The 14,906-nt window shown below is 40.2% G+C and overlaps 1 protein-coding gene across 4 annotated transcripts in view; it reads left to right on the top strand.

Moving 5' to 3' along the window:
- The window catches only part of TMEM184B (transmembrane protein 184B), a 188,819-nt gene that overhangs the window by 107,377 nt on the left and 66,536 nt on the right, over window positions 1-14,906 (top strand). For all 4 annotated transcript variants that reach the window (XM_089674263.1, XM_089674264.1, XM_089674262.1 and 1 more), the window contains one exon: window positions 13,625-13,790. In XM_089674263.1, the coding sequence (XP_089530389.1) occupies window positions 13,625-13,790 (166 nt within the window). The remainder of the gene's footprint in view (window positions 1-13,624; window positions 13,791-14,906) is intronic.

Below are 14,906 nucleotides of genomic sequence, written 5' to 3'. Positions count from 1 at the left end.
GTAGAGCAATGCTATAATCATGGGCCATTTCAGCTATCCTGATACTGAGTGGGCAGATGGAACTGTATACTCAACTAAGGCTCGCCGTTTCTTGAATCCGATGCAGGACAATTTCATGAGTCAAATGGTGGAAGTCCCAACTAGAAATAATACTCAGCCGGACCTGTGAATTTCAAAAAGAATGCTGACTGCAGATGTGGAAGTAAGTCAATACTTCAGAAACCATGATCACAGAGTAATTACAATTGCCATAAACCATAGGAAGGAAAGGAGACCTGGGGGTAGGACGAGAATGCTACATTTCAAAAGAGCAAACTTTACTAAGCTGTGCGCCATACTGCATAACACTAAATGGTATCAAATTCTGCAAAGAACAATGAAAAGTGACAAATGTTAAACCTTAGTGCCTAAATACTAACATAAAAAAAATTTGCGAAAAAATTGTCCTTTAAGGAAAATCTATGGCCGAAGGGTCACTATCAACATTCCAAAACTACAGAGAATACAGTAAGAAATGCAAGAGCACAGTTAGGGCGGCTAAAATAATTACTAAAGACATGTTGCTGAGGACAGTAAAAATATTCCCAAACGTTTTTCAACTATATAAGTAGTAAAAAGACTAGATCAGAATATACTGTCCCCATAAAAGGTCAGGGGAAGTTGGTCATAAGTGTTCAGACTAGACAAACCTTAATGTTAATAAATTACCACAAATGGATGGTGTAGCTGGCCAGCTAAGACCGGTCCTAGGTTGCTAATATGGTTCACATATATGTGTATACCAAACCTGCCAATAACCTCAGTACAGTGTGTGTGTGTGCATGTGTGGAGGCTAAAAGCAGAGTCATTGCTGTAATTTATGTCTTTGAATGTTATATGACGTTTGTATATTCATTGTGTTAGCAGAAGCAGAAAAGGAAAATATGCCTTTAAGAGTTAGTACATAGGTGAGCCAATCACAGCCATCCTCACACTGTACAGAGCCTTAACCAATCCCAGCCAGTTTCACAATTGTGCCTGTGTAAAACTTCCTGCTAGATGTTTCTAGAGTCACTTGCTCATCAGACAGAAGAGGAAACAGACAAAGTTTCAGTCAGAGAAGCTCTATGGAAGCAGAGAAGGCCAAATAGGTATTTAATGCACTTGTGTGTTCCTCTGTTGTTTTAACAGTGCAGGTAGATCTGTGTGTAAAATCTGTTGTATGTGTTTACTTGTAGTTCCACCAAATTAACCCACTGTAATACGAAAGAAATAAGCCACTGTAAGATAAACGAAACAAGCCATTGTAAGCAGTGTTATATGAAGAAGATTGAAGTTATTAAAGAAGTTAACTAAAGTATTCGGTGTGCTCTTTAAACCTACTGCATCCATAGAACGGCATTAAAGGAATTACAGAGTAAAGTCAGTCTAATCAAACAAAAGAAACAGCAATTGCATAATTTTTCTAATGCCACAGCACAAGGCACTACATAGTGCTGCGCCTGCCACAGATGGCTTACACCCAAGAATTCTCAAAGAACTTGTCCATGTTATAGCCATACAATTATTCCTAAGTTTATGGACTGCTTATTGATTGGAAAGGTACCAACAGATTGACAAAAAAGAAATGTAGTACCAATATTCAAAAAAGTACCAAGGTATATACCTGGCAACTATTGACCAGTCAGCTTGGTATGTAAACTATTGGAAAGAATGATATTGGACCATATCCAAGAATTTGCTGATGAAAATAGTAGCATTCATAGTAACCAACATGGATTATGAAAGATCATTCTTGCCAGAAAAACCTTTTAACGTTCTATGTGGAGGAAAGCCTTTGGCAGTTATATGGCAGATGAGGATTAATGTAGAAAAATGTAAAGTAATGCACTTGAGAGTGAAAAATATGAGAGCAAGTTACTCACTAGGGGAAGAATCTCTGGAGGAATAGAGGATGAAAAGGATCTGGGGGTCCTGATAGGTCAGACTTGGCAATAACATGCATTGCCAAGCTGCAGAAAGCAAGGCTAAGAGACTATTAGCATGCGTTAAAAAGGGTATTTACAAAAATTTCATTGAGCCACATCTTGAGTATACCATCCAGTTCTGGTCAGTAGTCCTCAGGAAGGATGTGCTTGAATTGAAGAGTGCCAAGAGAACAGCAACAAAGCTAATTAAGCGGCTGGAGGACAGTTGAGGAACAACTGCAAATGTATTCTCCCTGAGGGAGATACACTTAAGAGGTGACATGAATGCAATATACAAATCTGTAAATGGTGACTCTAGCATTGCAGCAGAGAAAGCGATTTAACCTAAGGTCTCTTTCACATAGGGCCAGGCAGGTTTGAACAGCTTTTTTTTTTAAAATCATTTAAAAACTGCATTTTGTATTTACGTGGGTTAGCTTTGTGCAATATTAAAATTTGTTTGATGATCTGAATCAAGTGTGACAAATATGACCAAAAAGAAGGGGGCAAATACTTTTTCACAGCATTGTATTGTTTATTAAGTTGAAGGTAAAATCCCTCAAATTCAGGACACTAGAGATACACAGTATCTCACAGAAGTGAGTACACCCCTCACATTTTTGTAAATATTTTATTATCTTTTCATGTGACAACACTGAAGAAAGGACACTTTGCTACAAAGTAGTGAGTGTACAGCTTGTATAACAGTGTAAATTTGCTGTCCCCTCAAAATAACTCAACACACGGCCATTAACGTCTAGACCGCTGGCAACAAAAGTGAGTATACTCCTAAGTGAAAATGTCCAAATTGGGCCCAAAGTGTCAATATTTTGTGTGGCCACCATTATTTTCCAGCACTGCCTTAAGCCACTTGGACATGGAGTTCACCAGAGCTTCAAAGGTTACCACTGGTGTCCTCTTCCACTCCTCCATGATGACATCTCGGAGCTGGTGGATGTTAGAGACCTTGCACTCCTCCACCTTCCGTTTTGAGGATGCCCTACAGATGCTCAATAGGGCTTAGGTCTGGAGACATGCTTGGCCTATCCATCACCTTTACCCTCAACTTCTTTAGTACGGCAGTGGTCATCTTGGAGGTGTGTTTTGGGTCGTTATGTTGGAATACTGCCCTGTGGCCCAGGCTCCGAAGGGAGGGGATTATGCTCTGCTTCAGTATGTCACAGTACATGTTGGTATTCATGGTTCTCTCAATGAACTGTAGTTCTCCAGTGCCAGCAGCACTCATGCAGCCCTAGACCATGAGACTCCCACCACCATGCTTGACTGTAGGCAAGACACACTTGTCTTTGTACTCCTCACCTGGTTGCTGCCACACGCTTGACATCATCTGAACCAAATAAGTTTATTTTGGGCTCATCAGACCACAGGACATGGTTCCAGTAATCCATGCCCTTAGTCTGCTTGTCTTCAGCAAACTGTTTGCGTGCTTTCTTGTGCATCATCCTTAGAAGAGGCTTTCTTCTGAGACGACAGCCATGCAGACCAATTTGATGCAGTGTGGGAAGTATGGTCTTATCACTGACAGGCTGACCCCCCACCCCTTCGACCTCTGCAGCAATTCTGGCAGCACTCATACGTCTATTTCCCAAAGGCAACCTCTGGATATGATGCTGAGCACACGCACTCAACTTCTTTGGTCGACCATGGCGAGGCCTGTTCTGAGTGGAACCTGTCCTGTTACTTTTATTTGTGTTTTTTTTTTTTTTCTTTTTTTTCTTTTTTACTTTTTTATTTAACTTTTTATTTCATAATTTTACAAACAACATTAAAACATATTCCATCTTCCGAAATATACTTTTGTTTTATTTTCCCTAAATAAATACATTCTATAACCCCCCAATCTCCCCCCCCCCCCCCCCCCGCCTATCCCAACCCACCCCACCTACGTTATCTCAATCTTTTCTCTATCTGTGTCCATTTTTCCATAACTTGTTATTCCGACTAATATCACCATGAATTCTTAGGCTACTTCCTTTACTTTAATTCTGTATAAGTTTCTGAGGTTTTAAATTTAAACCAAACACTCCATATTCTTTTAAACATTCCCATCTTATCCTCTTCTAGACATCTCAGTTCTTCCATTCTGACAATACCTTCCCCTCTATCCAATCCACCACCTTCGGAACCTCTGTCACTAACCAAAATTTTGGTATCAAATCCTTTGCTGCACTGATTAAATACTGATAAAAGTACTTTGTTCCTATATACTTCCAACTTGGGCTCAGAATAATAGAATAAGCATTTCAGTAGATCTCCTTGGTTATTTACCCCACATATTTCCTGGATATAATGAGCTATTTCCCTTCAATAAACCTGTATCTTCAGGCAATTCCACCAGATGTGCTCCATATTACCCTTTTCTCCACATCCTCTCCAACACCATGGGGGGCATTCCCTTTGCTGCTTATGGGTTATACAGGGAGTTATATACCATGTCAAGCATTTGTAGTTTGTCTCTACTGTGCGCATATTTATTACCTTGTGTTAGGTTAAAAATACCTTCCCTTTTCTGAGGGTTGATTTTTATTCCTAGTTCCTTTTCCCATTTGCCTAAGTATCCAGGGGGCTTTACATCCTCTAAATTCGTAACGATCTTATATATCCTTGAGGTGATATGTTTTGGGCTTAATTCAGCATTCATTAATTTTTCAATTTGGTTCATTTCTCCTACATCCCTCAATGGTTGTGGTACGTTTGCAACAAAATGTAATAACTGGGTATACCTCCATTCATCAAATCTAACAAACAAATCCTTATTTTTTTTTTTAATTCTGAAACGTGCCTAATCTCCCCCCTTTTATAATATCTTTCAAACGTGCATTTTTGTCCTTTATCCATTTCCCACTTATTTTACATTTCCTGGTGCAAAAAAATCTGTTCCCACTAAGGGTATCAATAGTGAATAAAATTCCCATTTTTCCTTGTTGTGTAATCTGTCCCATGTTTTCAATACTATCCTGGTCAATTTGTTTGTTTCTACGTCTAATGTGCGGAACCCATGAGGTATCCAAATAATTTTCTCTAACTGTGATTTACTTAATTCCCCAACTGTGATTTACTTAATTCCCCTTCTATTTTTTCCCGACTTTTCCCTTGTGAGTTAAAAAACCAGTCTATCACCCGTGACAAAATTACAGCTGTGTAATAATTCTTTATATTTGGTAACCCCAGTCCTCCATTTGCTTTTGCTCTGCATAGCACTTTATAATTAATCCTAGGCCTCTTATTTGCCCGTATGAATTTAGTAATCATCTTTCTAATTATTACAAAGAAAGCTCCGGGTAAAGATATCAGGAGCATCTGAAATTTATACAGAATTTTTGGGAGTATCACCATCTTAACTAAATTAAGTCTTCCAATCCACGAGGCTCCCCCTTTTACTAGTCTTTTCAGCTCATCTTTTATTTCATTTTTCAGGGGAATATAGTTTGTTTGGTATATATTTTTAACCAATGTCGTTAATTTTATTCCAAGATATCCTATTTCGTTTTTCCTCCAGGAAAAAGGGAACACTTTTTTGTAGTCTTTTTTTCTTTTCTATGACTGTAAGATTGATGTTTAGGATTTCCGATTTTACCGGATTTATCTTCAAGTTTGATACTCCTCCATATTGTTTTAGTTCTTTCATTAAGTTTGGCAAAGTTATCCTAGGGTTAGCCACATAGAACAGCATATCGTCTGCATAAACAGCTACTTTGTGTTCCCTGTCTGTTATTTTTATCCCCTTTATATCACTACTTTTCCTAACCCTCTCCAACAGTGGTTCTAATGACAATACAAACAACATGGGGGAGAGGGAGCAACCCTGCCTAGTTCCATTGTTCATCTTGAAAAACTTTTAATTTCTAATCCCTCTCCTATCGCATTCATGTATTTACATATTTTGGGAACCAATATCTCTTTAAATTTTTTCAGATATCTTACTGTATACCCATCTTGCCCAGGACTTTTACCAACTTTCGTACTTTTTAAGGCAGTGTTAATTTCCTTTGGGGTAATTGGGCTTTCAAGATTTTCTAGTTTTTCCTTTGCTATACTTGGAAGCTCCACCTCACTTAAATAGTCTGGTATTCTTTTCCTCTCCTCCTCCTTTGCTTCCCCAGTACTTACCCCTTCTTACGTTATATAATTCACTGTAATAATTATGAAACCTCCTGGCTATATCTGATGTTTTAAACAGATTCTCTCCCTTCCCATCACTAATTGTTTCAATGAAATTCCTCGCTTGTTTATTCCTGAGTCTTCTCATTAAATATTTTCCTGGTTTGTTCCCCATTGATATCTTTCTTTAGCCATTCTATTAAATACCATTCTATTAAATATCCTCCTAGAGTCCTGTTCGATCAGTTCTTTCAACTCATCTCTTTTTTGTATTATCTTCTGATATTTATCAATCCCCTTTTCCATTTTGTGAGTTTGTTCCAATTTTTGTATTTCTTCTATGGCCTGTTTTATTTTTTTCCCTTTTTCCTCCTTCTCTATACCTATAGAAATCAATATTCCTCTAATATAAGCTTTATGTGACTCCCACACTATTGCCTCTGACATTCCCTTGTCTCATTTATCTAAAAACAATTGTTCAATTTCCCTTTTTATCCTCTTCTCCACTTCAGGATCCTGTAAAAGTGAATCATTCAATTTCCAAGATAATATTTTATCTTCACCACTCCCCATTTGAAACCTCATCGTGACTGGGGCATGATCTGATGACATAACTTCAATATTAGATCCTTTCACTATCTCCAACTGTCTATGCTCCACCATTATATAATCTAATCTTGAATATGAACCGTGGGCATGGGAGAAGAAGATGTAGTCTTTCTCTAGGGTGGTTTTCCTCCACATATCAACCAACTGATAGCTATACCATACCCTCATCAATGCTTTAAGGCTCCTCTCTCCTTCTCTCTTCCCCCCGGATGACACATCCCATCTGGGATCCAAGCACAGATTAAAATCCCCTGCCACGACCAGGTTCCCCTTTTTAAACTCCATGAGTTTCCTTATAGTCCCTTCCAGGAATCCCGCTGCATTTTTATTTGGGCAATATATGTTAGCAAGTGTATATTCCTTTCCCTGTAATTTTCCCCTGATAAAAATTGACCTTCCAAATCTTCCATGCTATCCTCCAATTGGAAGTCAACTTTTACCGAAAAACCGATTGCTACTCCTTTTGCTCCCTTTACAGGTGAATCAGCATATATCCATGTTTGGTAACGCTTCAAATATAATTTCACATTTATATTTCTAGTTAGGTGAGTCTCTTGGAGAAATATTATGTTTATTGAGTATTGTTGGACCTCCCTCTGTATCATATGCTATTCTAGGTGAATTTAGACCTTTCACGTTGTAGGTCATAAACTTAATATCATTCATATCCTCTAATCTTATTTTGACCTGTTTTCTTTGACCCCTTTCCACTTGAATACAGATAATATCTACTAAATCCTTTCTCTACCCCATCCCTTCCCTAGAGTGGTTTAAGGGCTCTACTTTTCGCAAATGTTTCTGGGGAAAGCAAAGATTTGTATGAGAGAGTCTTCAAACTTTATATCAGGAAAGTCCTGCAACCTTTTCCATATCTGGTCCCGATCTCCTATCTCCTGAAATCTTGCTATCACGTCTCTGGGACTTTCTACTGATATACCCTTTGGCCTTCTGACCCTATATAATCTGTCCATTTTTATACAATCTGTTTCTGGTCTTCCCATTATTAGATTGCAGATTGTTTCCATTTTCCCCTTTTAAGTCTTCCTGTATGGTCTTGGCCACTGTGCTGCAGCTCAGTTTGTGTCTTGGTAATCTTTTTATAGCCTAGGCCATCACCAAATTTAACACACCTGCTCCCCATTTACACCTGATACCTTGTAACACTAACGAGTCACATAACATCCGGGAGGGAAAATGACTAATTGGGGCCAATTTGGACATTTTTCACTTAAGGGTGTGCTCACTTTTGTTGCCAGCAGTTTAGACATTAATGGCTGTGTTGAGTTATTTTGAAGTTTAAAAAAAAGTCAAATTTATACTGTTATATAAGCTGTACACTCACTACTTTACATTGTGAGTAAATACCTTTAATACCTTCTCTTCCAGTCCTTGTCGGCTCTACTCTACTTTTAACTCTTTACTTTCTCCACCGCCACCTAGTGCCTCACTCACTGCCCACAAGATTGCAAACCGCTTCTAAACAAGATTGACGCAATTTGTAGGGACCTCACAACTACACAGACACCCACCCACCATTCCTCATACCAAACCTTCCTCAACACTTTCCTCTTTTGACCTCGCTACCACTGAAGAAGTCACTAAGGTCTTCTCAGAAGCCCGCCTCGCCACCTGTCCCCTGTCCCCTCACAACTCCTTCGGTCACCCTCCTCTTCCATCCTATGCTCCCTCACTCACATCTTCAATCTTTCCCTCTCTACAGGTGCCTTCCCCTCCCCTCTAAAGCACACGCTCATCAGTCCCATACTTATAAAAACCCTCCCCGGATCCCACCAATCTGAACAACCTAAGACCCATCTCCCTGCTGCCATTTACCTCTAAACGCCTAGAGTGCTTAGTCTACAATCGTCTGAGCTCCCACCTCACCGACAACAACCTTCTCGACCCTTTACAGTCTGGCTTTCGCCCTCTACACTCCACTGAAACTGCCCTACTAAAACTCTCTAATGACCTACTAACTGCTAAAACCAATGGCCACTATTCAATACTCCTACTACTCGACATCTCCGCGGCTTTTGACACGGTTGACCATCCCCTCCTCCTCAAAAAACTACACTCTCTTGGCATCATAGTCTCCACTGTCTCCTGGTTCTCTTCCTATCTATCACAATGCTCCTTCAGTGTTACCTAAAACGCTGCCACCTCCTCTTCATTCCCTATCTCTGTAGGGGTCCCTCAAGTTTCTGTCCTTGGACCCCTTCTCTTCTCCATCTACACCTCCTCCCTTGGTCACTTGATAAACTCCCACGGCTTCAATTACCATCTCTATGCTGATGACACGCAAATCTATCTGTCTACCCCTCACCTCACCCCTTCAGTCTCCACTCGCATCGCTAGCCTACTAAGTGACATATCGGCTTGGATGTCACTCCACTTCCTCAAACTCAACCTTTCCAAAACTGAGCTTTTAGTATTCCCCCCAGCCCGTGCCACCTCCACTGACTTCACCATAAATATTGATAACACAATCATCAGTCCATCCCCTCATGCCAGGGTATTAGGTGTAATCCTAGACTTCCATCTGTCCTTCCAGCCCCAGATCCAATCGCTGACAAAATCATGTAGACTTCACCTTTTATTAATTATTATATAGGATTTATATAGCGCTAACAGTTTGCTCAGCGCTGTACATTATAATGGGAGACAGTACACAAGACAGTACAGTAGCAGTACGAGTCAATACACGAGGGGTTCGAGGGCCCTGCTCCTTGGAGCTTACAATCTAGGAGGGAGGGGATAGTGGTACAGGAGGAAATAGCTGTGGGGGGTGGAGTGGTAGGAAGAGTGGAGGAGTTCAGTAATTAGCTGAGGGTGGGGTAGGCTTCCCTGAAGAGAGGTTTTCAGAGTGTGCCTAAAGGTGAGGAGAGTAGGTGATAGTCTGATGGATTGGGGTATGGAGTTCCAGAGGATGGGGGAAGCCCTGAAGTAGTCCTGGAGACGGGCATGGGAGGAGGAGACCAGGGAACTAGAGAGTAGGAGGTCTTGCAAGGAGCGGAGAGTACGTTTTGGGTGGTATAGGGATACCAGATCGGTGATGTAATTTGGGGCAGTGTTATGAACAGCTTTACATGTCAATGTTAGTATTTAGAATTTTATCCGTTGGGCAATCGGAAGCCAGTGGAGGAATTGGTAGAGAGGGGTGGCGGATACGGAGCCGTTAGTAAGGTGGATGAGTCTGGCCGCAGCATTCAAGATAGACCTCCGCAACATCTTCAAGATACGTTCGTTCCTAACCCCGGAAACCACTAAGCAACTTATTCACTCCCTTGTTATATCACGCCTCGACTATTGTAACTCCCTCCTCATTGGCCTTCCTCATCGCAGGTTATCCCCACTCCAGTCTATCATGAACGCTGCTGCCAGACTCATCCACCTTACTAACCGTTCTGTATCCGCCACCCCTCTCTGCCAATCCCTCCACTGGCTCCCAGTTGCCCAACGGATAAAATTCAAAGCACTAACAATGACATATAAAGCTGTCCACAACACTGCCCCAATTTACATAACCGATCTTGTCTCTAAATATCACCCAAACCATACTCTCCGATCCTCGCAAGACCTCCTACTCTCTAGCTCCCTTATCTCCTCCTCCCATGCTGATCTCCAAGACTTCTCAAGGGCGTCGCCCATCCTCTGGAACGCCCTACCCCAATCTATCAGACTATCACCTACTCTACCTACCTATCCTACTCTACCTACCTATCCTCTACTCTTCCAACCACTCCATCCCCCACAGTTATTACCTATTGTACCATTCACCCCTCCCTCCTAGATTGTAAGTTCCAAGGAGCAGGGCCCTCAAATCCCTCTTGTATTGAACTTTACTGTTACTGTATTGTCTCCCACTTTAATGTAAAGCGCTGAGCAAACCGTTGGAGCTATATAAATCCTGTATAATAATAATAATTGTAGCAAAGTATAATTTCTTCAGTGTTACATGAAAAGATAGAATAAAATATTTACAGAAATGTGAGATATCTGTGAGATACTGTAGTTACTTTGTTGGACCAATGAAAATTTCTTTCAGATTTGTTGTTGGCTTACCTTATGATGCAGATCCTAATGAGCCCTCCTTATCTTAGGAACTGCCGTCTACCTGTCCAGCATGGGAACAAGATTATTCAAATTCAGAACTGTGCCATCAGTAACTTTTTTTTTTTTTTTATCTGGCTATGTTTTATAAGAATTTAAATGATAGAAGATCCTGATGTGGCTAAAGGACATTTATGATAAAGGCAGCTTGGGAAGCTGTTCTGTATTCTAGGCTTGGAGGCTTCTAATTAAAATCCATGTGATCAAGGTCACTTGATCTCTTTATTCACAAATTAGATTTACTTTCTTTAATGAGAGCAGGCAGCTGTTTGCTAAAACATACTCTATTCAGTGGTTTAAATGTAGGTCATAAAGCGCAAAATGTAATTTTCCTAAACAGGATGTTATCATTTTCTGCAATTGAGGATTGGCTGGGTTATTTCACCAATAGAATATGTTGTCTAATGTTTTTTATTTATTTTTTTATTACTCTAGTGCTAAACTCTATTCTTTACTGTACTGTTTAGGGGCGTAAAAGCAAATAAAGGTAAAGAGCATTAATAGGGATATTCTAGCCATATATCGGCCTATGATTGCGTAGGAAGACATCTGTGCATAGTTTGTTGCTGTTAGTCTTATCCACTCACCTATCAGTCTGAAATGATATTCATTTACAGCCTCCCGTCTCATTAAGAAAAGAGCGCATAAACTAGGTGTCATGGAAATTTTCTGAAAAATAAAAATGTTAGTGTGTGTAGTTGGAAACCAGATAAAAGTTGAAAAATGCTGGGTGCCATTATGGGTTTGAAAATTAGGAAATTCCTAAAGCCCAAGGCCTAGGATGCCATGAAGTGACAGAAGCAGACAGCATCAGGATGGAATGTAAGCAAAAAGGCTCTGCTGCAAGGGCCCATATTCCCTGATTACCAGCAAATGGGCAACATTCTGCATTGGGGTAATGGCGTATTAAAGTTGCGCTAAAGGCTCCAGGTTTTTACCTTCATGCATTCCATGCATGAAGGTAAAAAAACCTGTGTGTAGCAGCCCCTTTAACACTTGCCTGAGCCCCATCCCGATCCAGCGATGTTCATGGGAGCCTCAGTTCTCTGGGGACTCACTCCTGATTTGCTGAGGCAGCAGCGGGAGCCATTGGCTGCTGTCAAGTCCAGTGAGCCAATCAAGAGAGGGAGGGGGCGGTACCGAGCCACAGCTCTGTGCATGAATGGACACGCAGAGACGCGGCTCGGGAATGCACCTGCTTGGGTGCCCCCATAACAAGCTGCTTGCTATGGAGGCACCTGACAGGAGGGGAGGGACCAGAAGTGCCATCAGGGGACCTAAGAAGAGGGGGATCCGGGATGCTCTGTGCAAAACCACTGAAAAGAGCAAGTAAGTATGACATGCTGTTAAAAAAAAAAAACAAAAAAAACTTTAGTATCACTTTAAAGTAAAGCCATGATGATGAAAAACAAGCTCTGAGCCGGAAAGCCAGGTTGTTGTTTGGAGTTTTGAATGGTGTACTTTCTTAAGCCAAACTTCAGGAATTGGACAAAATCTACCCTTGCAGTGGACCCCTTTGACATTGCAAAGGTTAAAGGCTCATTAAGCTTGGTGAAAGATGAGAAGTCTTGCTCATTATAGGCAAGTCCACATGACTGATAAACATAAAAATGCAGCGCTATACAAAATATATAAATAAATCAATCTGTCAAACTGTATATGTGGTAAAGTATCATAAATACATGCGCTGTGGAGCGCATGTATTTATATTATACCACATATACAGTTTGACAGATTGATTTATTTATATATTTTGTATAGCGCTGCATTTATATGTTTACTGGTTTATGGGAAGGATTTTGAGGTTTTGCCTTCATGCTAGCTGCTTGTCATATTTACCTAGCGCTCGTTTAAACTTTTAGCATTTTATTGAAGTCCACATGACCGGTTCTCTTTAACAACCATAGGCAGGAATAGGTCAAATAGTATTTAGCCCATTCAAGTACTTGTAACATTACAACACATTACAAAGACAAGATTTTTATAGCCTTCGGAAAGCAGTAGGTAAGCAGCTGGGTGGGAGGGCTTTAGTTTATAATAGATGGAGGGGCTGTGGAAGGGGTTGCAGGATTTTTATTTTGATTGAACCTGTCCTTTAAAGTGGTACTTTAACCTTTAACCCCCAGGTTATATTGATAACTACAGAAGAACTGGACACTGGCAAAAATAAAATTGCTTACTAACAGAATGCAGTTTGCCTATTACATCTATTAAAATAAAAATACCTCCTTTGTGACTAATCTAAGCCTTCTAGCTTCCAACATAGACCTTTAGTGCTGCCCACCAAGCATTTTCTTGTGTACCCATAATAGAACTCTCTGACAAATGGGTAAGGATAGGTGCAATAGGTGAGAGACAGTCAAGTCCTTTATTGCAAATAAGAGCACAATATGTTTTAGGATGCTTTGGTTGATCAGTAAATATGAAAGCAGCAAGGTCTTGTGGTTAAATTATAGGTTCTCACCCATTCACTTACAGAGGGTGGGGGTTCTTCCTGCACCATCATATTTTGAAAATGGAACGACTGTGTTATTCATCCACAGGACTCTGTGAATGAATAAACTGCAAGTCCCATCTACCACCACTGCAGACAGTAGTATCAACGAACACTGATCAGCACGAGTTCATTCACTCTGCCAACAGCTTCAGTGGGTACAATGCTCTGCAGGCTCCTTTAAAAAAAAAACAAAAAAAAAAAAACACATTTTATTTTTTTTCTGCAAAAAGGTGTACGTTTTTTTTGAGGGGGGTAAGATGAACTTAAGCTTTTATGGGTCATGGAGTGAATGTTTAATTAGTAAACCTAAATGTTCCTTTCTTTTTTTTTTTCTCCTCAGATCTACATGCACCTTCGCTCCTATAGCTGTCCCAATGAACAGCGACATATTGTACGAATTCTCTTTATTGTCCCAATATATGCCTTTGACTCGTGGCTCAGCCTCCTCTTCTTCACCAATGACCAGTACTATGTTTATTTTGACACAGTCCGGGATTGCTATGAGGGTAAGTGTGTTGTAAAATAATGCAACTTTGATTTGGGTTTTTAAAACTTTGTAGAAAAAAAAATTCTCCCTTGTAGTAGGGCTTTCCCAACACCGCAGGGGTTTAATGTTCATTTATGCTCAGGGTGTCATTAAAATGGCTCTTTTGCTTACTTAATCCCTTGCTTCCATGGGCTTCCTCTACTCTGTGACCAGCTATTGCAGCCTCTTCTTTAAGGCGTTTTGGCAGTCAAAGTCACTATGACATTATCAAGTCATGTAACACATATTGTACATACTAAGCAATAGATTTTCTCCAGTGTCCTCTTTTACTGATAGCATTGTATCCATGCTGTTTGTGCTTGCATTGAGCTGTAATAGTGTGATAATATTAGATTAAGATCTAGAGTGCGTGTGTGAATAATCAATCTCAAAGGTGTTAAATGAAAGAACCTGCTATGTTTCTAACCATTTGAAACTACATCCCAGTGTGATTTGCAAAAATTATGTTAAGACAAAAGTCCATCTACTTCAACCAATAGAAAAAAAAACACTGGCAGAAAAAAAACTAGGCCAGATCAGGATAACCTCTCCTACTACCAAAGATGTGGAAAGGATTAGAATACCTTTTAAAGGATAAGTTCACCTTTTAAAAAAAAAAAAAAAAAAAAAAAATCTTTTTGCAGGTAAAATAAAATGTGCATTTATTAAATTTTTTACTTGAAGTCTGTAAAGCATTGCACCCGCTATCAGTAGATCATGGGTACCATGCAGGACTCCTGCAGACTTGTCCGTTTATCTGCTTTTACCTCATACTGACAGGCAGATACACACTGACCGGAAGACAGAATGAACCACCACAGCGCTCAATTTTGAGAACTTCAAACCGAGAGCTGCAAAGGCTGTCGGGACTTGAACTTTTCCAATTCACAGAATGCTGTAAATGGATGATGCAGCCAGGTAGGCAGAGCCCCACCCGGCTGCGTTTTTTTTCCAGATTGTGACAGCTAATGGGGAAGAAGACCATTTTGGTCCTTATTGGTGCAGTTTACATCGCTTTGAAATGAGGATCAACCTATTGCTTATATGAGTGCTGTGTCCAGCCTTGGGCTGTTTAAAACATGTTTAAAACTCCTAA

Source organism: Staurois parvus, unplaced genomic scaffold (assembly GCF_062004578.1).
Source record: "Staurois parvus isolate SC_StPar_1 unplaced genomic scaffold, SC_StPar_1.0 ptg000149l, whole genome shotgun sequence".
Lineage (NCBI taxonomy): Eukaryota > Metazoa > Chordata > Amphibia > Anura > Ranidae > Staurois > Staurois parvus.
Note: the sequence above shows the minus strand (reverse complement) of the source record. Positions and strands in the feature narration are given on the sequence as shown.